Source organism: Panicum virgatum, chromosome 2N, assembly GCF_016808335.1.
Source record: "Panicum virgatum strain AP13 chromosome 2N, P.virgatum_v5, whole genome shotgun sequence".
Taxonomy (NCBI): domain Eukaryota; kingdom Viridiplantae; phylum Streptophyta; class Magnoliopsida; order Poales; family Poaceae; genus Panicum; species Panicum virgatum.
The window spans coordinates 43,295,037-43,316,940 of record NC_053146.1 but is presented as its reverse complement, the minus strand read 5'-3'; the positions used below and the strand labels follow the sequence as shown (position 1 = coordinate 43,316,940).

Sequence of the window (21,904 nt, the reverse complement as noted above, 5' to 3'; positions counted from 1 at the left end):
AAATTTTGAAAGCTCAGCTCCAAGCATGCGTGCTGAAATGAGCTGGGCCACTGCCCGCTGCCATTGGCCATTTCTGTTGTCGTACGAGCCATGTACAAAATAGTCCGCTAATAGGTCGCTATTGTCCGCTATTAGTTTTTTAAGAGATCTCCCGCTACGCTATACAATATTTTTCCGCTATGTCCGCTATAGAGGTTTTTTTTATAAGATTTAGTGATAATAAATATCCGCTACTTCCGTTAAAGATGTAGCCAAAAGAAATAAAGAATTAATATAACTAGGATGGACCATAGACAAAGCATTACGGGCATAGTTAGGCAGTCAAGAGACGTGTTGAGTCCATTTTAGAATGTTAGACCAATGATGCTTCTAATTTTGTATGTATTATGGATGTATGACTATGAAAATTTTGCTGAAATTAGTTGCATTATTAATGTTATTGACAACATTATGTATATTTTTTTTCAAATTATTAAATGGATAGCTTCGCTATAGCTCTCTTAGTTTTTTGAAAAGACTTCCACTAAACGGCTGGGATTATATACCTTGCGTACAAGCCACGGCTTCACAAGGCGCAACGCCTCTCCCATTTGCTCATCGGCGACAAGTCAACCCAACAACCTCAGCTCAGCCTCAGGTGCTCCGTGCTCAGAGCAGCTCACGCCTCCCGCCTCCCCAAAGCGCTCTAGTGCTCCACTCTCCATCGGCGATGCCGACGGACACCCCGGCGCCGCCGCAGCGCGCGGCGTCGCTGTCCGACGACGACCGCCTGCTCGTCGCGCACTGCGCCGAGCTCTCCTTCCCTCCCTCCTCCCCCGCCCCGGCCGCCGCCTCCGCCCGCTACTTCCAGGTGCACCACGCGTCCCACCCCTACCCCTGCGCCGCCTTCGCCTTCGCGCCCTCCTGGTCCGCCGCCGACTGGGCCGCGCCCTCCACCGCGGAGGGCGCCCGCCAGCCGTTCGGGGACGCGGAGGTGGACGCGGCGCTGTTCCCGTCGCTCCGAGCCGTCGGGAGCGGCGTCCCCGCGCGCGCCAACGCCGCCTTCCTCGCCGCCTTCCGCGGCCTGCTCGACGGATCGCCGCTCCAGTCCGAGGTCAGTGAATCAAGCGCCGGCTTGGTACCCGGTAGCTTGATGTGACTCTTTGTGCCGAGATCTCGTTGCTGCTATACAGGAAATGATACGTCCCTCAGACTAAGGAAAAACGAAATTATTTGTATCAATTTTAGAAGTTGCTTCCTCACATAGCATGAAATGCGTCCGTTGAATTCAAGGTGTGTTAGCTGCAAGGAAGGTTCATTTGGTGCCGTTGCTGTTGTGTTTGAATATCAAAACTTTGTTCATGTTTGTGTTTGTTTGAGCTTCTCGGCCAACTAAAATTATGTGGAATTATGTGGACGCTGCAGTTGCATTGACCTTTGTGAATTTTGCGTGGTTGTTTAATTAAAGTGGTGGGATTGTGGATCAGGGATAGACCATGGAAATGTGGAAGGAGTGCTTGATTTCAACTTGTTTATTTTGCGTGCTCTAGTGATCAGTGGATGTTGCCATGAGTGTCTTTTTTTGCTGGTTGCTGACCTGATGTTTTGCAAAGTTTTCAATTCACCCTTTTTTGTTGGAAAAAGACATGAAACATACTTTTTAGACTATGTACAAAATGGTGGTATTGCTGGAAAACATGACACCATTTTAGCAAGTATTCATTCTTCACAGTGCTTTGTGGTTATTTACGTGTTGAATTGAGCTTATGAAGCACTGTTGGGGAGGCGATGAGAGTTCAGGGAAGTATAAATAAATAAATCCTTATTGGTAATTTGAATGGCATACTTGGTATGGGGCTAAAATGTAGGTTCATTGTTACATTGCTACCTTTCAGCCCCAGCCTTCCAGCCTTACTGGTGAATTTTTCCATGGTCGATGATATTGTGTTACTTTGGACAATAAATTGAGTAGCAATTCATGCACTCCTCCTTTTTCTTTTGGGCAATTACCATAGCCTTCAGCCCTTCATAGTCTTGCCTTCAATACTTTGGTATCATAATATACATGATTATACTGTTTAAAATTGGTTATCTTGAGATGTTAACTATGATGTCGATAGATGTATCATTTCACTCTGTTCTTCACCTAAACAAACAAAAGATAACTTTCCCTTGAAATACAGGTATCCAGAGCTGTGGCTGAAGAGAAACGTATAGTATTCACAGGCCATTCATCAGGAGGTTCAATAGCCACCCTTGCTGCTATATGGTTTCTTGAGAAGTGCACCAGACAGGGAAGTGTTAATCAAGCACACCCATTCTGCGTGACCTTTGGGGCTCCTCTTATTGGAGACAATATCTTCAACCATGCTGTTAGAAGAGAGGGCTGGTCACAATGTATTTTGCATTTCCTACGTCCACTAGACATTGTCCCACGTATACCATTGACTCCACTTGCATCCTTCAGAGAAGAAATTCAAGCTGTTCTGGAATGGTTGTCTCCTCAGACACCAAACAACTCACCTGCTGGGAGGTCTCTTGTCATACCTGAGTACTATGAAACTTTACTCAGAAGCACACTATCTATTGCCAGCTATGAGGCCTGTTCTTTCATGGGATGCACTAGCTCAATCCTTGGAACATTGACCTCCTTTATTGACCTCTCCCCTTACAGACCCTGTGGGACGTATTATTTCTTCACAAGTAGCGAACAGCTGATTGTTCTCACAAATTCAGATGCTGTACTGCAGTTGTTATTTTACTGCCTTCAGTTGGATCCCCAGCAGCAATTGCTTGATGCTGCTGCTAGAAGTTTAAGTGCTCACTGGCAGTATGAACCAATTAAACAGTGCATGCCGGATATAGTTTGCGTGGACTACCTGGGAGCTATCTCATCAACCGCTCCTGGGAGGCAGACAGACAGAGCGGCAATTGGAAACATTGAACTGGTAAGCCAGCATTTCCAAATTTTTTTCCATGCACATATCTTCACTATACTTGGCATTTCCTTCACAGTAGTAAACATGTGTTCATCTTCAGTGAAGTCATTCTTGGTAAAGAAATTGCAAACCACTTAAGTTGGATTTCATCATGTGCTATATTGTAATCCAACACAAAAGCATTTCCCGTCCTGTTCTTAAATTATAATTATCTGTAAAGCATGTTCAAATAAGCAATCTTCAGTGACTTTCTATTTCATGATTCCCGACATGTATTTTTCTAATGTGAAAGAGCCTCTGTTTTTTTTAATCGCAGAGCAAGGAAGCTTTACTGCACCTTTCTGCAGCTGCGCAATGGGAGAAGCAAAGACAGAGAAACCAAACGAAGATTGACCAAAGCTGCCAAAAGATCCAGGAAGCCCTCAGATCCCTAAACGACTACAAAAGAACATGCGAACTCCGTGGCGTAAGCTACTACGATTCCTTCAAGCTCCAACGGGAGGTGCATGACTTCAACGCCAACGTGCGGAGGCTGGAGCTGGCCGGCCTCTGGGACGAGATCATCGAGATGCTCCGGAGGCGCGAACTGCCGGATGGCTTTGAGGCGCGCGAGGAGTGGGTGCGCCTGGGCACACTGTTTCGCCGCCTGGTCGAGCCGCTGGACATCGCCAACTACTACCGGCACTCCAAGAACGAGGACACCGGCTCCTACCTCTCCAAGGGGCGGCCGCGGCGGTACAAGTACACCCAGAAGTGGCACGAGCAGCTGCAGCGCGCCCCCGTCGGGTCCAGCCTCGAGTCCTGCTTCTGGGCGGTGGTCGAGGAGCTCCAGGCCGAGATGGTCGACGGCATGGCGTTCGAGGACCTGAGGGATAGGGTGGTCAAGCTCGAGAGCGACGCGCATGGATGGTATAGTTCTGGAAGTCTGGGCAAGGACGTCTTTCTGGGGAGCTCGTCTTTTGTGGCGTGGTGGAGGACGCTCCCCGAGCAGCACAAGTCGGCGTCCTGCATCGCCAAACTTGTGTCCTTGTAGGCCTAGTTTGGAAGCCACTTCCCGGCGCGTTTTTTTATTTTTTTATTTTTGAAAATCGTTTTTTATAGAAATATATTTTCAGTTTCACAATTTACAGTTTTATACCCCTGCCGTCCCCTGCCGGGCGGCAGGGGCTTATATGTAATTAAAATTTATGTTTTATCGCATAGAGGCTCTTACCGCCCGGCAGGGGGGCGGTAGGCTCCCCCCAATATAAAAGCCGAGGTCCCCTCCCCACACCTGTATTTGCAGCAAACAACATCCATAGAGGGAAAAAGGAGAGACGTGGGGTGAGGGAGGGAGCTGCAACAGCGAAGCTCTGCCGGATTTTGGATCCGAACCGCAGGTAACCAATATTTCTCAACTATGTCATTCTAAATTTTTTGTATTTTTAATTCTATAATTAGTATTTTTTTATAATTGTAACCGCTTAGGGTTCGGATTAATAGTTATAATTGAAGCCGTACCATGGTTTTAGAAATTGGTTTAATTAAAATTAAGGTTTTGGATGGCCAGATATGTCGAGCAAGGTGGCGTTTCAAGTTCATTACGGTGATTTCTATAGAATTACTCGTGATTCCTATGGAGTAAATCTATCAGTATTGGAACGAAGACAGTGCAGTCTGGATAAACCCCTAGAGATGAGTTTTGGTTCCATATGCAAATGGCTTCACGGGAAATTCAATGTGAATCCAAAGAATTCGACGGATAGATGGATCGGCTCCACCTACAAGAATTCGCCGCATCTAGTTGTGCATGTAACAGCTTGCAATGTATTTGTGTGTACGAAACTAAGTATATTATGTATATACTATGTCTAGATGTCTTGTTTAATTATTTGGCAGTGCGTATTTCTCTCGAATTTGGTTGTAACGAATGAAACCTTCAATGTAATATGTTATGTGGTATTTTGTTTAACGTTCTATTTATATTTCGTTCATTGTATCTTATGTGGTATTGTATCATACAGCCACACGAGGTTCAAGATTCATAAATAAATATAATCATTGCACTCAAACATAGCAAATATATAAGTATTGCAATTAAAGGTACAGGAGGTCTGCCGTCCCGTCACAATTTACATCACAATCTAAAACCGATGAACATCATATGTTATAGATTATGTCATGAAATCTTCTAGGTCGTCATCCCAGTTGACAGATGGTGGTGCTGCAGGTGGTGTAGCATGACTTGACGAACCTCTCGACTTTCCCTTTCTCTTTTTTCTGGTTCTAGATTCATGTACAAGGGGACAAACATCATGTGTTGGAGGCCATGGTTTTGGGGGCATGAAGTCATCCATATCGTCATTCCAGTTAACACAAGTTGGTGCTTGAGGTGGTGCAGCATTTCTTGACGAACCTCTTACCTTTCCCTTTCTCTCTTTTCTGGTTCTAGGTTTGTGTACAGGGGGAGGAACATCATGTGTTGGAGGCCATGATTTGGGGGGCATGAAGTCATCCATATCGTCATCCCAGTTAACACAAGTTGGTGCTTGAGGTGGTGCAGCATGACTTGACGAATCTCCGGTCATCTATTCTTGCGGAGGCTAAGAATTATCACCCGAAGATCTTTTCCACCTCCTTCGTCTAATTTGCGGCATAACTCCACCGAAGATACATACCAATTTACGGAAATTTGGTATCGATTTGTTAATCAACTCTGTGTCCTCGGGGTAATCCTAGCATATAATTACACAACAATTTTACTATTTCGTAAATATGGATTGCAAATGACGGACGAGATTAGAACTGAATAATAGTTACCTTAATGTGCATCTCATACACCTCTGACTGCATCCATATCTTACAAGTACTTTGTAAGAATCCAATAATATTAGGATGATTCGCTAGTTCACATACCCTCATGTATATCTTCCGACGTTCTACCAGGTGTTCCTTTACATCTTACGTTGTAATACCTCGAAATAATGTGAAATCTTTAAACTGAACTAATTTTGACAACACTATCTCTATCGTACCATCCACTAATACATCCAACTTCTTACTGATTACAAGATGTGTCATGATCTCAAGTATTATACTAGATTTTTCTTCGGTCCATGAAAATCCTCCAAAATTGGAGGCAGCCATTGCCTTATGCTGCAATATTTAAAAACAAGTTTAATACTATATTTCACTATCCAAAACTTAATTCTATTTTAATTTATAATTCATTTAGAAACAAGTCTGTAATAAACTTAAATTTTAATACTGAACTGAAATTTTAATACTATAGCATTAATTAAATTAAATTGCTTTACAATATAAAAAGATTCATACGTAACTTACCTGCAGATCACAAGTGCGGAATCCGGCAGGGCTTCGCTGTTGCAACTCCCTCCCTCACCCCACGTCTCTCCTTTTTCCCTCTATGGATGTTTGCTGCAAATGCAGGTGTGGGGGGAGGGGGGACCTCGGCTTTTATATTGGGGGGGAGCAAGCCGCCCCCTGCCGAGCGGTAGGACCCCAGCCGCCCCCCTGCCGGACGGTAGGACCCGAGCCGCCCCCTGCCGGGCGGTAGGGGCCTCCATGCGATAAAACACAAATTTTAGTTATATATAGGCCCCTACTGCCCGGCAGGGGGGCGGCAGGGGGCCGCCCGCCCCGCAGACAGGCTGCCGCCCCTCTGTCGGGTGGTAGGGGTATAAACTAGTAAATTATGAAACCGAAAATATATTTATGTAAAAAACAATTTTGAAAAATATAAAAATAAAAAACGCACTTCCCGGCCGGCAGCCCACGCGTGTCGGTACCCTGCAACTGGGGTACCCACTCCTACTGTGCCAAGACTCAAGTAGTTATCCGTAACTACGCCCTAAGGAACTGAACAGCCGGGCCCCTGGGGTCCGACTCCATCTCACCGGACCAACGGTCCCGGATCCGCTTCCCGCTCGGGGATGGGTCCGGTGTCACCACGTGTCCCAGAGGTGGAAATGCTCAGCACCTGTGGCCGCGGACCCGGACCCCCGCAGGTGGGTCCGGGACCTCCACGTGCCATCCGGACTCCCGCAGATGGGTCCGGGACCTCCACGTGCCATCCGGACTCCCGCAGATGGGTCCGGGACCTCCACGTGCCTATCCGGACCTGTCGGTGTCCTGACCCGGTGGTCCGGATCCCAACTAGTAATGCTGCGTGTTTCCTCGTCCCAGATGCTGATGCAAGAGGCAACACAGTAACGCACGGGTTTATCCTGGTTCCGGCCACGGGGCCGTACGTCTAGCAAAGAGGGGTGTGCGAGGGCACTGTATTATCTTGCACCGGAGGTGCCTGTAGTAGGGGGTACAGGCGAGGCGAGAGAGGGAGGGAAGCTCCCAAGTCTTTGCTAGAGGAGAAGTTGATTGAGGCGAGTGCCAATATCGAGTGCTGAGTGTTGTGTTCTATCGAGTGGTCGGATTGCGTGATGATGATCGCGAACGTCCCCTTTAAAGGAAGCCCGCGTCCTCCTTTTATAGTCACAAGGAGGGACGGTGTACATGCACAGGGGAACGTGGAAGTTGTCGGTTTCCCCCGAATCGCGGGGGTGCAGTGGTCGAGCACTGTGGAAAGTACACTGTGGGGCATGGTGTCGGGCGTGGCAGTCGTCCTGGGTATCGTCCTTGTCTTGAGGAGATCGTGCCGGCGTCCTGCCTGCCCCAGTAGTCAGCGTGGTCGTCGCTGTAGGGTGTACAGTTCTCCAGATGTGGCGTGGTGACGCTCCATGAGCCCTGCAGGTCAGGGTCTTGCGTATATATGTGCGCCAGCGGTGATGGTGCGCGTGGCGGTCCCGGACCCCCCCCTTGGACGGAGTGCTGGCGCGTGCACTGAGGAGGTCTGGGAGTCACGTGGAGATCCCGGACCCCTCGAGGGGGGAGGTCCGGGCCTCCGGCTGCTAGCGCTGAGCGTCCCTCCTTAAGGGGCACGTGGCGACGCCGGACCCCTTCCCAAGCAGGGGGCCGGCCCGGGGCCATACGTGCGGTGAGGTGGAGTCCGGACAGCCGGAGTTGGTAGAATAGTAACGGGAGCTGTGCCGAGCACGTCTCGTCCCGCGTCGCAGGTTCCACAGTGCTGCCACAGCGTCCGGGATGGCGGAGCAGTGACCGGAGTTGGCGGACGGGACTCCGGTCACAGCCAGTGTGGGGAATGGTGGCCTGACGCCGTCTGTCCGCGCTGTGGAGGAGTGGTTGGCATTTAATGCCTCCGTACGACGGGCGGGTGAGCGGAAGGGCCGTTTGTCCTTTACGTTGACGGGTGGCCTCGAGCGAGGCGGAGATGATTCATCCTGCTCGAGGGTAGGTTCGCTACCCTCGAGCGAGGCGGAGATGTTTCGCCTGCTCGAGGGTAGCGGAGATGCGGGGCGCAGTCGAGGGTCTCGATGGGAGCCCTCGAGCGAGGCGGAGATCATCCCGCGGGTCCGAGGGGGGTGCGGATGGGCTGCGTGCTGGGCTTCTTTGAGTCCCTTTCTTTCTTCCAGATTGGGAATGAGGCCGTGGGCCTTCGTGGGCTCAGTTGCCTAATATGTGTTTGCGTTTTTAGGGTGGTCTTAGTACCCCGATTAGGGTATCCCTAATTGTGGTACCCAACAGTAGCCCCCGAGGCTTTGGTCGAGTCAAGGGATTCGGCCAAAGGGTATTTCGGCGATTTTTCCCCTTGACGTGAGCGATCGATGTAGCGCTCCCGCCAGGCGCACCTGGGTGCTGACCCAGCGGATGTGACAACTCGTCAGTCAGGGTAGTGCGCCTGCGAAGAGAGTACTTCGAGGCGCGCGCCCCTTTTTGTTTTGTTCTGGGGACAAGACGCGTCAGCGTGCTGAGTGGGTCAGGGCCACGATGGCGCCTACTGTTCTGCAGCTGGTGCGTTTGCCACGCTATCCCGCGCCCAGGGTCCCGGCCCCGCTTCCCCTGGTCGCCTTGCGGCGCGCCGTTCGAGGGCAGTCGGCCAGCGCCGATGCTGTGCCGCTCAGCGTCCAAGGGCTCAGCTTTGCCATGCCCCGTCGTGTCTCAGCACAGTAGCTGAGGGTATCTTTCGCTCATGGAGGGCCACGTCGTCACGGGCGGTCCAAGCCTTCGCCAATGACAGGCTTGAAGCTTGGCGCCCGACGTAGCTATAAATAGGGGTCGAGGGACTCCCTTTCCTCTCCAACTTCCCTGCTCTTACTCCTAACATTGCCCGAGTCTCGTAATGTTTTTTTTGCCTTTCACGACCGGCCCCAAAATGGGGTGGCCTGCCTTTTTTAGGCTTTGATGTTAGAAGAATGCTTGCGAGCGGCGGGGGAAAGCCGGAGAGGGTGTGCGCACCATCCCTTAGCTTCAGTGGGATCAGCAGAAGAGCATTGGGCCCGTGGGGTCCTGCTCCTGCGATGTCCCTTAGCCTTAAGGGGGATGGAGATGCCTGACCATGGCGTTCGTGCCAGGTTTGGTGGCTGTTCTTCGCATCGCCCCCCTTGGCGGCAAGGTTGCTCTCGGGGAGACGGTGTGGAGGGTGCTGTCCGCCAGCTTGACCCCCCACAGGGTTTTTGGTGGAGGAGATGCTAGAAGAAAGCTTGCGAGGAGGGCATCCCGCTGGACCCATACGGTCTGGGGCCTGTTCCTCGCAATCCCTAGCAGCCTGGCCGTCGCGCCGGCCAGGGGCTTGGTGTTCTTCTTCGTCGCTCACTCCTCCCCAAGACAGGGAAAATTGCCACGCAAGTGGCAACGTGTTTGTACTTTTCGGCGGCTTTAAGCCGGTAGCCCTTTGTAATCTTTGTTTGTAAAGAGCAATGAAATCTCCTTCTCCTTCGTGGAGAGGACAACCGAAAGTGTATGGGTGGGTGCCACCTTGCAGGAGATTATGGTCTTCGAATGTGTGAAGTTTCCTCCGTGGGGGCACGTCAGCGCACCCGCGGGTGTAGCCCCCGAGGCCTTGGAGGAGTGTTTGTACTCGTCCAAGGGCTATAAACGTCGCCTCGCTTGGTTACTTTACTGAGGTGGCCGTCCAGTGTCTTTTTCAGCCAGCATCGGCACTCTTTCAGCCGGCCTCGGCATTCTTCGTGCTGGCACAGCGACCCAGTGTCCAGCTTAACCATCTAGCAGGCGTGCGTTAAGAGTGGGAGTCTTGGTTAGACACGAAACTTCACAATCGATGATCGTTGACCCATTCGAGGGTGCGGCCTGAGCCGCAGTGTGCGAGGAGCCCCCAAGCCCCGGCCTACGTAAAGGCGTTCAGGGAACCCTCAAATTTGGTTACGGCCCTCGTCGCCCTTCCGCAGGGAGGAGGGGTGAAGCGCACCATGCTACCCATGCCCGGGCCGCGAGCTATGGCTGCTTCGGTGAGCTGTTATCGGGTAGTTCAAGTGGACGTTCGTGCCCCGTTCGATAAGGGTCGGCTCGTGGTCCATGGACACGTCACATAAAGAACTCGCAAAGGTTCGCTAGGCAGGGCTCGGACCCGTTTGATAGGGTCCGAGGAATCGATGCTCTCCCTCGATGGGATCCCCCTGCTAGGCACATTCGACTGGCCTTGAACACTGCGTAGGACATCTCGAACTCCGCGTTCGAGGGTAGCTTGTACGTCACGTCCATGCAGTCCCTGACTCTGGCGATCTGGGGCGCCTGTCGAACCCTCGACGGGCCAAGCTTCGAACCCCTGATCAGTAAGGCCTCAGAATAAGATTCCCTTTTAAGGTGAAGAGCCCCCGAAAGGAATATTCCATCACGGTTCGCAAACGGCGCGGAGTCGCTAGTCCTGTGCGCGGGTCCTCCGCTGGTCGTGGGAGACGTGGTCCAGTTCGTGCGGTGCGGTGCGGGCGCGCCTTTTCAGGCGACTACCTCGGGTAGACGAAGCGGCATGGGCGGCGGCTGACGGATGAAACAGCGCAACAGTCGCGCCGTGCCCATCGGTTACCGCACCGCAGTTACTGCCGAGTGCGCGCGTGGGAAACTCCGCGGTCGTGGGACCCATCCGTCGGTGACAGCAAAATCTACCGCATTAAATGCGGCGGATTCGGGCCATGGCGGCGTATCCACGCGTCGTGGTAAAATAAAAGCGAGAGGGGGGGCTGTTTGGGCTCACCTGGCCATTTGCCCTCATCTCCCTTGCCTTCTTCGCCTCCCCTGCATCCTGAGCCCACAGCCAAAAGCGAGAGGAAGAAGAGAAAGAGAGCGAGAATGTACCTTAGGCACCACAAAGCTTGCCTTCCCACATCTCCCCGTAGTTCGAAGCCATGTCGGATGTCCAGGAGCCGCTGCCGTGGGGGAAATCCACCTCTACAGAGGCGGTTCTGGAGCAGCTGGTCGCCGACCGGCTGCTTCCGATGAACATCAGCTCGGAGCGGCCGGCGTGGATTTCCCCGCGGCCGGAGGAGACCGAGCCGACCCCCCCCCAAAGGCTATGTCGTGAGCCTCGTGCAGATTAAACCAATGAATGTAAACTGCCAGAAAATTATGCAATGCCGGTTAATTCGACGGTCCTCCAAAAGTCATCGTCGGTTTAACCGATGAATGTAAACTGCCCATTTGGAAAACTAGCCGTTATAACTCGGGCAGATTAAACGACGTATCATCGGTTTAACCGGTGAGTGTAGTTGTCCACTGATCAACTGAAAAACCAACTCTCTGGACAACTGCACCGACGTTAACTCAAATCCATCGTCGGTTTAACCGGTGAGTATAACTTCTGAAATCCCTGGAAAAACCAACTCTCTGGACAATTGCACCGACGTTAATTTCAAATATCGTCGGTTTAACCGGTGAATGTAACCTTGAAATACCCTAGAAAACCAACGTTCTGGACAACTGCACCGACGTTAATTTTCAAATATTGTCGGTTTAACCGGTGTATGTACTTGTCCAGACTATGATAATTGCATTTAACCGACGTATAGAAAATGGGAGTCGTTGGTTAAACCGGTGTATAGACTTTTTCTGATTTTGCCTTTTCTGATTTGAGTCTTGAATGAAATCCAAATATTCTTGAGATATAAGTTGAAAACCACTTATTTGAACTTCTAGGAACCTGAGTGACCATAGTGTGCATCCATTTTTAATTGACCATGTCCATGCTCAAGTTACTTGGCCTTAACCCCTCTTAATAGTGCGACCTCTACAAAACTATAAAACCTATACTAACCTAAGTGTCCTTCTCAACCTTGTGACACTTAGGACTAGAAAGATCCTTAGTCATGTTATATACTTGAGTTGAATACAGAGATCGCCTTTTTGAATAAAGAAATTGAGGGGCCTCTTTAACATATGATCCAATGAGCGATAATATTTCATTAAGCTGCACAAACTCATTAGTCGAAATAATGGTTGTCATTAATCACCAAAACAAACCTAGAGGGCCTAGATGCTTACAATAGCCCCCGAGGGAGGCTTGGCTTTGCCGAGGGTAAAGCCAAGCGTATGTCAGTGTTCGTGCGCATCCGAGCCCCCGAGGGTCCGGAAGGTTCCCAAAAAATAAACATGTAAAGCATACTCCTTTATTATTTTGGGAAATCAAAAATGCGAGTATAAATGATGTACAAATAGCTCGGAACTCTAAGGATAGAAGCGGCGTAGCTGATGTATGTTCCAAGCGTTGGTGAAGACTTCACCGTTTTCGTTCGCCAGTTTGTACGTGCCGGGCTTGAGCACCTCGGCGACGATGGATGGGCCTTCCCACGGTGGTGAGAGCTTGTGGCGGCCCCTGTTGTCTTGTCGAAGCCTCAGCACCAAGTCCCCTTTGTTGAGGTCTCAGCGCCGGACTCTCTGCGCTTGATATCTTCGCAAAGACTGCTGGTAGCGCGCAGAGTGTAGGAGTGCCATGTCTCGAGCCTCATCCACTTGATCCAGCGAGTCCTCGCGGGCTCGCTGGTTCTGCTGCTCTTGATAGGTTTTGAGCCTTGGTGACCCATACTCTAGGTCCGTAGGGAGTATGGCCTCGGCGCCATAGACGAGGAAGAACGGGCTAAAACCCGTGGCTCTGCTTGGGGTCCTCCTCAGGCTCCAAATAACCGAGGGTAGCTCTATGAGCCACCTCCGGCCAAACTTGTTCAGCTTGTTGTAGATCCTTGGTTTCAGTCCTTGGAGGATCATGCCATTGGCACGCTCCACTTGCCCGTTCGTCTGTGGGTGCGCCACAGCCAACCAGTCCACACGTATGTGGAAGCTGTCGCAGAACGCCAAAAACTTCTTGCCTGTGAACTGGGTGCCGTTGTCGGTGATGATCGAGTTCGGGACCCCGAACCTGAAGACGATGTCGATAAAGAACAGTACGCAGACCTCTCGGCCTGCTGCACAGCAGCTTGCTAGATGAGCGCCTGTGCTTTGCGGTGCAGGTTGTGACCCGAAGTCGTCGACGGCTCGGGCATCGCTTGGAGTAGGTAGGCCGCAGCGACGAGTTTTTCACCGACTGTTTTCAATTCCGGAGGTTTGTCGACGTTGTCATTTGCAAGGATCCGTTCCAGGGCAACGTGTGCCACCGCCTGGGCATGTGCGCAATGCGCGGTGCGCTGTTGCTCGAGTGCGGTGCGTAGCTCCTGAGTCTGCCGACGCTGCTCGTCGAGCTTGGCTTGAAGCTCCTTGAGCTGCGCCAGCTGTGCCTGCCGCGCCGCCGAGCTCGACGAAGAAGAAGGGGCCGCAGGCGGCGCCACCAGTTGGTTCGCCTGCGCGTCTTCCCCGCCATTCCCGTCGTCACCCGGAGCGTTGTGCTCTTGCCCGTCCGTGAGCTGGACCATAAAGCACTCCCGGGCGGGATCGTAATCCCCTTCACTAGAGTCCTCAGAGCAGGTGAGGCAATAAGCCGTCGCCAGCTGGAACGAGCAGAAAGTGTCGGGGTCGCGGACCCCGGAGTAGTCCTCGGCCTCCTCGGCCGTGAAGTTGTCCATGAAGAAGTTGATGTCGTCGGCGATCGAGCTCGCAGTCTCGGAGTAGGAGTCGTTTGGAGATGATGCGATGAGGCTGCGGATCGTCAGGAGATGATGACCCGGCAAATCCTCGTACTCGGCGAAGTTGGTGCTGGATGAAGAAGCGTAGGACGCAGCGTTGCGCATCCCGATGGGGAAGGGCGTCGCCGCAGTCGCGCCTCCTTGGGAGGCACCAGGGCTGCAGTTGATGATGGTGCCGGCGCTGCCGACGCCGAAGCACGTGATGACGAAGCGGTGGCCCCGTCGGCCGCGACGCTGAGCCGTGACATGGCAACCTCAACCCACGTGGGGGAGATGAGGTGCGCCGCCCGGCGCCGCTCTGCGCGCGCTTGTCGCGAATGCTGGCCCGAGCTCCTGTTGCGCCGGGCTGGTGAAGTCGGAGTGTCCGGGTTGCGTCTGGGCGAGAGGAGCTCCATGAGGTAACCGTTGCCGGTTGCTCTGAACTCGAGACTCCCGAACCAGATCACGTATCCTGCTATGAGCGGATCCGAGACGCCCATGGAGAATGGGTTGGATCTGCTCGCCATCCCTGGAGATCAAATGGGAACAAAAGAAAAAACGTCACGCGGCGAGCCCCTACCTGGCGCGCCAACTGTCGGTGTCCTGACCCGGCGGTCCGAATCCCAACTAGTAATGCTGCGTGTTTCCTCATCCCAGATGTTGATGCAAGAGGCAACACAGTAACGCACGGGTTTATCCTGGTTCCGGCCATGGGGCCGGACGTCCAGCAAAGGGGGTGTGCGAGGGCACTGTATTATCTTGCACCGGAGGTGCCTGTATTAGGGGGTACAGGCGAGGCGAGAGAGGGAGGGAAGCTCCCAAGTCTCTGCTAGAGGAGAAGTTGATTAAGGCGAGTGCCAATATCGGGTGCTGAGTGTTGTGTTCTATCGAGTGGTCGGATTGCGTGACGATGATCACGAACATCTCCTTTAAAGGAAGTCGCCTCCTCCTTTTATAGTCACAAGGAGGGATGGTGTACATGCGCAGGGGAACGTGGAAGTCGTCGGTTTCCCCCGAATCGCGGGGGTGCAGTGGTCGAGCACTGTGGAAAGTACACTGTGGGGCATGGCGTCGGGCGTGGCAGTCGTCCTGGGTATCATCCTTGTCTTGCGGAGATCGCGCCGGCGTCCTGCCTGCCCCAGCAGTCAGCGTGGTCGTCGCTGTAGGGTGTACAGTTCTCCAGATGTGGCGTGGTGGCGCTCCATGAGCCCTGCAGGTCAGGGTCTTGCGTATATATGTGCGCTAGCGGTGATGGTGTGCGTGGCGGTCCCGGACCCCCCATGGACGGAGTGCTGGCGTGTGCACTAAGGAGGTCCGGGAGTCACATGGAGATTCCGGACCCCTCGAGGGGGGAGGTCCGGGCCTCCGGCTGCTAGCGCTGAGCGTCCCTCCTTAAGGGGCACGTGGCGACGCCGGACCCCTTCCCGAGCAGGGGGCCGGCCTGGGGCCATACGTGTGGTGAGGTGGAGTCCGGACAGCCGGTGTTGGTAGAATAGTAAAGGGAGCTGTGCCGAGCACGTCTCGTCCCATGTCGCAGGTTCCATAGTGCTGCCACAACATTCGGGATGGCGGAGCAGTGACCGGAGTTGGCGGACGAGACTTCGGTCACAGCCAGTGTGGGGAATGGCGGCCTGACGCCGTCTGTCCGCGCTGTGGAGGAGTGGTTGGCATTTAATGCCTCCGTACGACGGGCGGGTGAACGGAAGGGCCGTTTGTCCTTTACGTCGACGGGTGGCCTCGAGCGAGGCGGAGATGAGTCGTCCTGCTCGAGGGTAGGTTCGCTACCCTCGAGCGAGGCGGAGATGCGGGGCGCAGTCGAGGGTCTCGATGGGAGCTCTCGAGCGAGGCGGAGATCATCCCGCGGGTCCGAGGGGGGTGTGGATGGGCCGCGTGCTGGGCTTCTTTGAGTCTCTTTCTTTCTTCCAGATTGGGAATGAGGCCGTGGGCCTTCGTGGGCTCAGTTGTCTAATATGTGTTTGTGTTTTTAGGGTGATCTTAGTACCCCGATTAGGGTATCCCTAATCGTGGTACCCGACAGGACCCCCATGAGCTCTCGGCTCAGCTAGCTGCTCGGGAGGGGTCCGGAGCCGCCACGTGTCACGCAGACGCGGGTGTGGGCACAAGCCTTCCGCTGGAAGCTCCCTCACCCACCCGCATTAAGTGCGAGTGGTTGAGGCGGGCTCTGCTGCCTCTGGGCACAGGGCAGCCTTTGTCAGTCCACATCGTGGATCGCCAGTTACCGTGGCGGCTCGTCAGTTACCAAGGGAAGCATTAAAGACTCAGCGCCGCGCGCATGGGCGACGAGTCATGATGACCAGCTACTGACCGGAGCAACAGTGCACGCTGCTACAGTGGACTGAGTCAGTAGTTCGGCGCTTCATCATGACCTCGACGCGCGGCTGCAGAGGCTAAACTCTACTCTGACAGGACAGCTCAAGACCATCCCTGGTCAGAAGCTACGCACGGAAGCCGACGACAAGATCTCCGGATCTGAGGTATTGAAGGCCAAAGTGTAGTTTATAATACATCGCCGGGTCCACATGTCGGGCCCCCGCTAAGTGTACGTGCTCCCCTTGGACATATAAAAGGGAGAGCACGCCCGCTAGAACATAGAGAGACACACACACTGAGATACTCCAGGACTCTCACAACACAAGCTCGGTTTCACGCCGAACAACCCTGCTCTCAACCTCTTGAGAGCGCAAGCAATACAACACACAGTGGACGTAGGGTATTACGCTCCGGCGGCCCGAACAACTCTAAACCCTCTGTGTTCATCGTGTTCTTCCACTGAGATTGGGCTAATCCTAGCTAACCCCCGAGTACTCACCCTCTGGGTTTAGGCGGGTGCACTACGCCACCCGGCTGTGGGTCTCCACAAACCACGACATTTTGAGATTGGGCTAATCCTAGCTAACCCCCAAGTACTCACCCTCTGGGTTTAGGCGGGTGCACTACGCCACACGGCTGTGGATTTGCACACCACGACAACACGGAATCCTTCCATGCGGAGCCCAACATGTGACTTTGGAAGCCTACTACATGGGGGTTTCCGGCCCGGGTGAGCCGATATCCCCATGGAATCACGCGCGGCCTACGGACATCGGGGAGAAGTCCCCGTCCGGCCATCCCTCATCTCTTGCTTGACCCCACGAGGTCGAAACGGAAGTGACACCGCTGCCGCCAGCGCTTGATCTCCTCCTCCAACCTCGCGACGACAGCTTCTCCTCCGCCGGTGTCCCTGCAGCCTCCTCCTTCGCATCAGGTGATTTCCCTCTCCCCGTTCCCTCGCATCTCCTTGCCCCCATGCTAGGGTTCCTCCTCTCCTCACATCTTTTCTTGTACATCTTGTTTAAGAAAATTCGCGGCCAGGAGCAAGAGGAGATCCTGGCGTGGGTTCAATGGAGCGGGCGATCTGATACGCACGCTCCTCTCCATTCTCCCTGACCCCTCCCAGATCGAATCCTCCTTGCATCTGAGTTTATGTAGTAAGCAAATCAAATCCAAACACAACCACACGGACCAATCGGTTTCTTGAAAACAGCATCGATCCTCCTTGCATTATTGTGTCAGTTTATGTAGTAATCGATCAGCAAATAATAAAAGAGAACTAACCTAGCTGCTGATTGCTGAAGCATCTGAGTATTATTTATGTAGTATTATTTTGATCAGCTAAACTGTAGTATTGATCTATTTTTTAGGCATTACCTTAGCTGTTCATGCTTTTAGTTTTTAGTGTTTGGATTATTTGAATACATAACCATTAGATTTTGTGTTTAGAAAAGTAATATTGACATGCATGCTTGAAGCTTTGTGTCATTACATTTTCACCGGTGCTTTGGTAATTATATAATTAATGCAAACTTTCTTTGTTCTATTTTGTAGAGCACTTGCTGCAAACAGTACATAGAAGGTAGAAGTTATTTCGTGACAGGAGTGGCACAAATGCAGAGTGGGTATGTGCATGGACATAACCATATGAAAGCCATTCATCTCGTTTGGGCAGTATATCCTGCTATTCTGTAAATATTATCTGCTTGGCCATGTTTTTTCTTGGATCATCTGCATTTAAGTGGAATTGTATTATAATTGGCTTAAATATAACTGATCAATTCTTCAGTAGAAGTAGATTTGCATCCATCTAGTTTGACTTTAGTTTAACTGTTCTGATTAACTAATTTTTTACATTGTATTGAGTTGCTGAATATCTGCACATGCTCCATGATGTCTTGTAGATTCTATCCTTGCTGATCTCCAAGATCCTCTCTAAAATCCAATACTTGCTGTTCTCTTCGTCCAATTTTGTTGGCCCAGGTAAGCTTCATTAAGAAACCATCGTTCACCCTGAAATGCTATTTTTTTTCCAAGAAGAAATTTAGTTGAGGATCTCATCTGATGTTAGCATTCTAGAACTAGGCAACACTGATTATCATTGTCCTCCTGCAACTTGGATATGTAACTTTTACTCATTGGATGTGTTACTCATTCTGATATCTGCTAATTACTTGAATACTTAGATAGCAGTATTGTTTAAATGCCTATATAGTACAAATCTGAAATCTTCTCATGTGCATAAATTGAACCTGCTGCTGCCTTGCTATTGCTATTTGCTAGTTCTTGTGATAGTTAATTTGTTCCAGAACAAGTACCTGCTAATATCTACCCATGTGTCATATCTGACCATACATATCTAATGAAACAGAGAGTATTTATAGATGTTTGTGGATCCAAGCGAAGAAGCTTCATTTCTTCCTAGATTGTTCAAATATTGTAGAGGTTAATAACTGAAAAGGCCTAGTCTTCAAATTGTAGGTCAGATATTATACTTGCTGGTTGGTTTAAGAAAAACTATGCTTGATGGTAGAGAACTAATTTCTGATAATTCATCTCATTGGCATGTCCAGATGGTTTATGGGATCACACCAGCGAGAGGAATTTTCAGGGACTCGGCTACCTAATATTGCATAGATTTGATGGTATGGTGCTGCAGAATTAGCTCTTGCTCTATTTTGGCATTTCCCCTTGAAACAGTTAGCAAAGTTGTTACTATGTTTTCTTGCTAGATATGTCTTCTTTGATGAAAGATTTTTTTAGTATATGTTTTCTTCCCGGATACTTTGACTGTTGTCTGCTGCTCCATGCTTTGTCAAATATTTGCCTATGCTTTGTCCTCCTGCTGCTGCATGCAGATTTGATATTTTGATTAGTACTCCGTAGTATAATAGCATATCAAATCTGTCATTCTATATTTTCTAATAGCTCTCTAGAATGGTTATAATCAGGTTTGCTAATATCAAATTATGTTGAGTGTTGATTCTTTCATGAAAAGTTAAGCTGATATTTGTTGTTGATTTCATGCCAAGCTATTCAGAAAAAGTTAATCTGCCATGGCATGAACTACATGTATCATGGAAGCCTTTTTGACCATTGAAATTTTAGTTAATCTGAAGAACTAAATTTAGTTCATTTGACATGAAACTTGGAAGCCATTTTGACCCTTGAAACTTAAAGATGCCATTTCCTTTACTAATTTACGATTGTGAAAGGGAGATTGATGAGCTGCAGCTTTTCTTTTACTGCTATCCACTAGTTAGTGCACACAGCTTGTTGCCATGCTTCTTCTCTGCTGTCCTTTAGCTTCTCTGATTGTCTTGTATGTTACTAGAATTCTTATCTTACTAGCCATTGTATATAAGATCTTCATGTTCTAATCTGCATTCATGTGGCAATAGATTTTTTTTTAAATATGATCCAGTGAGGGGATTCTTGATGGACTGGCTGATTGGGCTTGGTTCTGTCATTGTTTTCTCAGATGTCCGATCTGCATTGCTACTGACATCTTCAGGGTGTAAAAGTTTTGAACTGGAGTCAAATTCTATGATGTCGTTTAACTTGATGCTTATAAGTTGGAAGTGGTGCACCACCATACAATCTATTGTGCTAAATCTCAAGATATGATGCCGCTCGGTTGGATGCAAGTGCCATTTAGCAGCAAAAATGCATTTTGAATCTCACGACTTGAGGTTGGCATTTGTACTAAAGACATGGGGTTGGCATTTGTATTTATAAATTTGAACGTATGGATGATCATGCAATGCATTGTCATGCGTATTTAGTACTTGCTGTAATTATTGGACAACCAGTTTCCCATTTTGTTAATTTTTAATGTTTTTTCCTTAATTTTTCTATTTTTTGAGACTTTTTCTCAAGAGTTTCCTCCCCTAGATTCTCATTTTTACTATTTTTAATGAATTTTAATTGATTTTTCGGATCTTTTGAGGCTAGTTTTTGTTCTCCAAGGTTTCAACCCCTAGTATCCCAAACAGCCCCAGGGATTTACCGGCCCTCGGGGGAAAGACGCCCAGGGAACTGAGCGCACAGGGAAATCCCCGCCTGGGGTTTCCCTCCCTGGGCTATGTACCCCGCGCTCCCAAACTAGGCCGTAAGGGGATTTTCACTGACGAGGCAGCTGTTCCTCGTCTTCTGAGAACAGCTGCAGATGTATATTGTAATTTATAGGAGACCTCAGTCAGATTGATGGAAATGAAGTATGCTGCTCTGCATGCACGTATATTTTACAATAAGCAGACCAACACGGTGGTGCTAGTTTTCATCCTAATTAGTTAACTCATAAATCAAAGAGATCATGTTCAGAAACGGGTGCTTGAGAGTTGAGACATGCTATGCATTGTGTGACATTCCAAGAATGCAGTGTCACACAGGAAAGAATCATATATGACAATCTGTTAATTGTATTCGTTTTCTCCGTGCTTACAAGTACCTGCTGGTTAGGAGTGTAAATTGATGACCCTTAGGTGCACCTCCAACGGGGCTCGCTAATTAGCGAGCGCGCTCCAGCAACTGAATTGGCGAGCGATCTCGGACAGCTGCTGACTTTTCTTTTTAGTGGATCGGGTGCCATCCCCTTTACATATTCCCTTTGCATATTCCCTTTCCCCACGCGGCGAAAATCGAAGTGCAAGAGAGCGGCGCGTCCAGCACGTCTCCTGGCGAACGATCAGACAACCCTTCCACAGTCCCACTACTCCATGTTTCCTCTTTGGTCGTTTTCCTTTAAGATTAGGCAATTAATCTAATTAAACTGAGCCCCCTCCCCTCCGCACACCTGCCCTTGGCGTAGCAGCTTGTCGAGACCCCTTGCTGCAGCTGCAGGCCTACGCACTGTCCACGTCCACGGGCACCCATTTTTTTCTCATTCAATGTAAAAAATATATGAACAAAAATTATTTAAAAAAGATATACATCAAAAAGTTATATATGACTTTGTTTATAAAAAACATAATTTAAGTTCCAATCTTTTGTTTACAAATTGTGCATAAAGAGCAAAATATTTGTCCATAAAATTTCTAACGAATAAGTTGTACGATAACAAAATTTAGGTTCCTAAGTTATGCATAAAATATTTGAATAAAAAATATGATAAAAAAGTTACAAGAAAAAAATATTAAAACAAAATTTAGGTTCATAAGTTATGCATAAAATATTTGGATAAAAATATTATGATAAAAGTTTACAAGAAAAATATTAAAACAAAAATTTCGAATAAAAGGAAACTTGTTGCTGCCACACAGTAGCGCTGCTAGCCGCTACGCTTAAGCTTGAGCTCACCGCCGGCGTAAATCCAGCTGAACCACCTCGGCAGGCGTGCGCCCTCCTTTTCGTCGGGTCGCGCGGCGCACCGAAGCTACTGGCCGCAGCGTGCAGGCCCCACAGCCAGCACGGACCTTGGCTGCTCTGTGCCCAGCGGCCAGCTCGGCAGCTCCAACCTCTCCCACTGAGATAATTGTAGATGGATTATGCTGTTCTGTGAATTCGTCAGAAAAAGGAAATGAAAAATATAAGCTACCGGGGGGAACTCACGCCCGGGATGCGGTCGGAAATTCGACCGCTCGGATGCTCGCTAGCGCTGGCGCGCGAAACTGGATTTCTCACCTCCAATCCTTTTCGTTCAAAATTTTATACTAATTTTTTAAAATAAATTTCAATTTAGAAAATTGGTACAAAATTTTGAACTAAAGAGGATTGGAGGGACACCTAAGAGCAACTCCAACAAATTAACAATAATTCTAG

General features: G+C 50.0%; 1 protein-coding gene and 1 long non-coding RNA gene across 2 annotated transcripts; both read left to right on the top strand.

The window, feature by feature from the left end:
* Nucleotides 1-605: 605 nt before the first annotated feature.
* On the top strand, nucleotides 606-20,470 carry LOC120660588 (protein EDS1L-like). The gene is made up of 4 exons (XM_039939166.1): nucleotides 606-1,093; nucleotides 2,163-2,927; nucleotides 3,235-3,947; nucleotides 20,256-20,470. The coding sequence occupies exons 1-4, from the start codon at nucleotides 710-712 to the stop codon at nucleotides 20,257-20,259; spliced, it is 1,866 nt and encodes a 621-aa protein (XP_039795100.1). The 5' UTR covers nucleotides 606-709; the 3' UTR covers nucleotides 20,260-20,470.
* On the top strand, nucleotides 17,697-18,788 carry LOC120660590. Its single transcript, XR_005669667.1, has 3 exons — nucleotides 17,697-17,769; nucleotides 18,049-18,127; nucleotides 18,718-18,788. It is a non-coding gene; the product is annotated as an uncharacterized LOC120660590 (long non-coding RNA).
* Nucleotides 20,471-21,904: the final 1,434 nt, after the last annotated feature.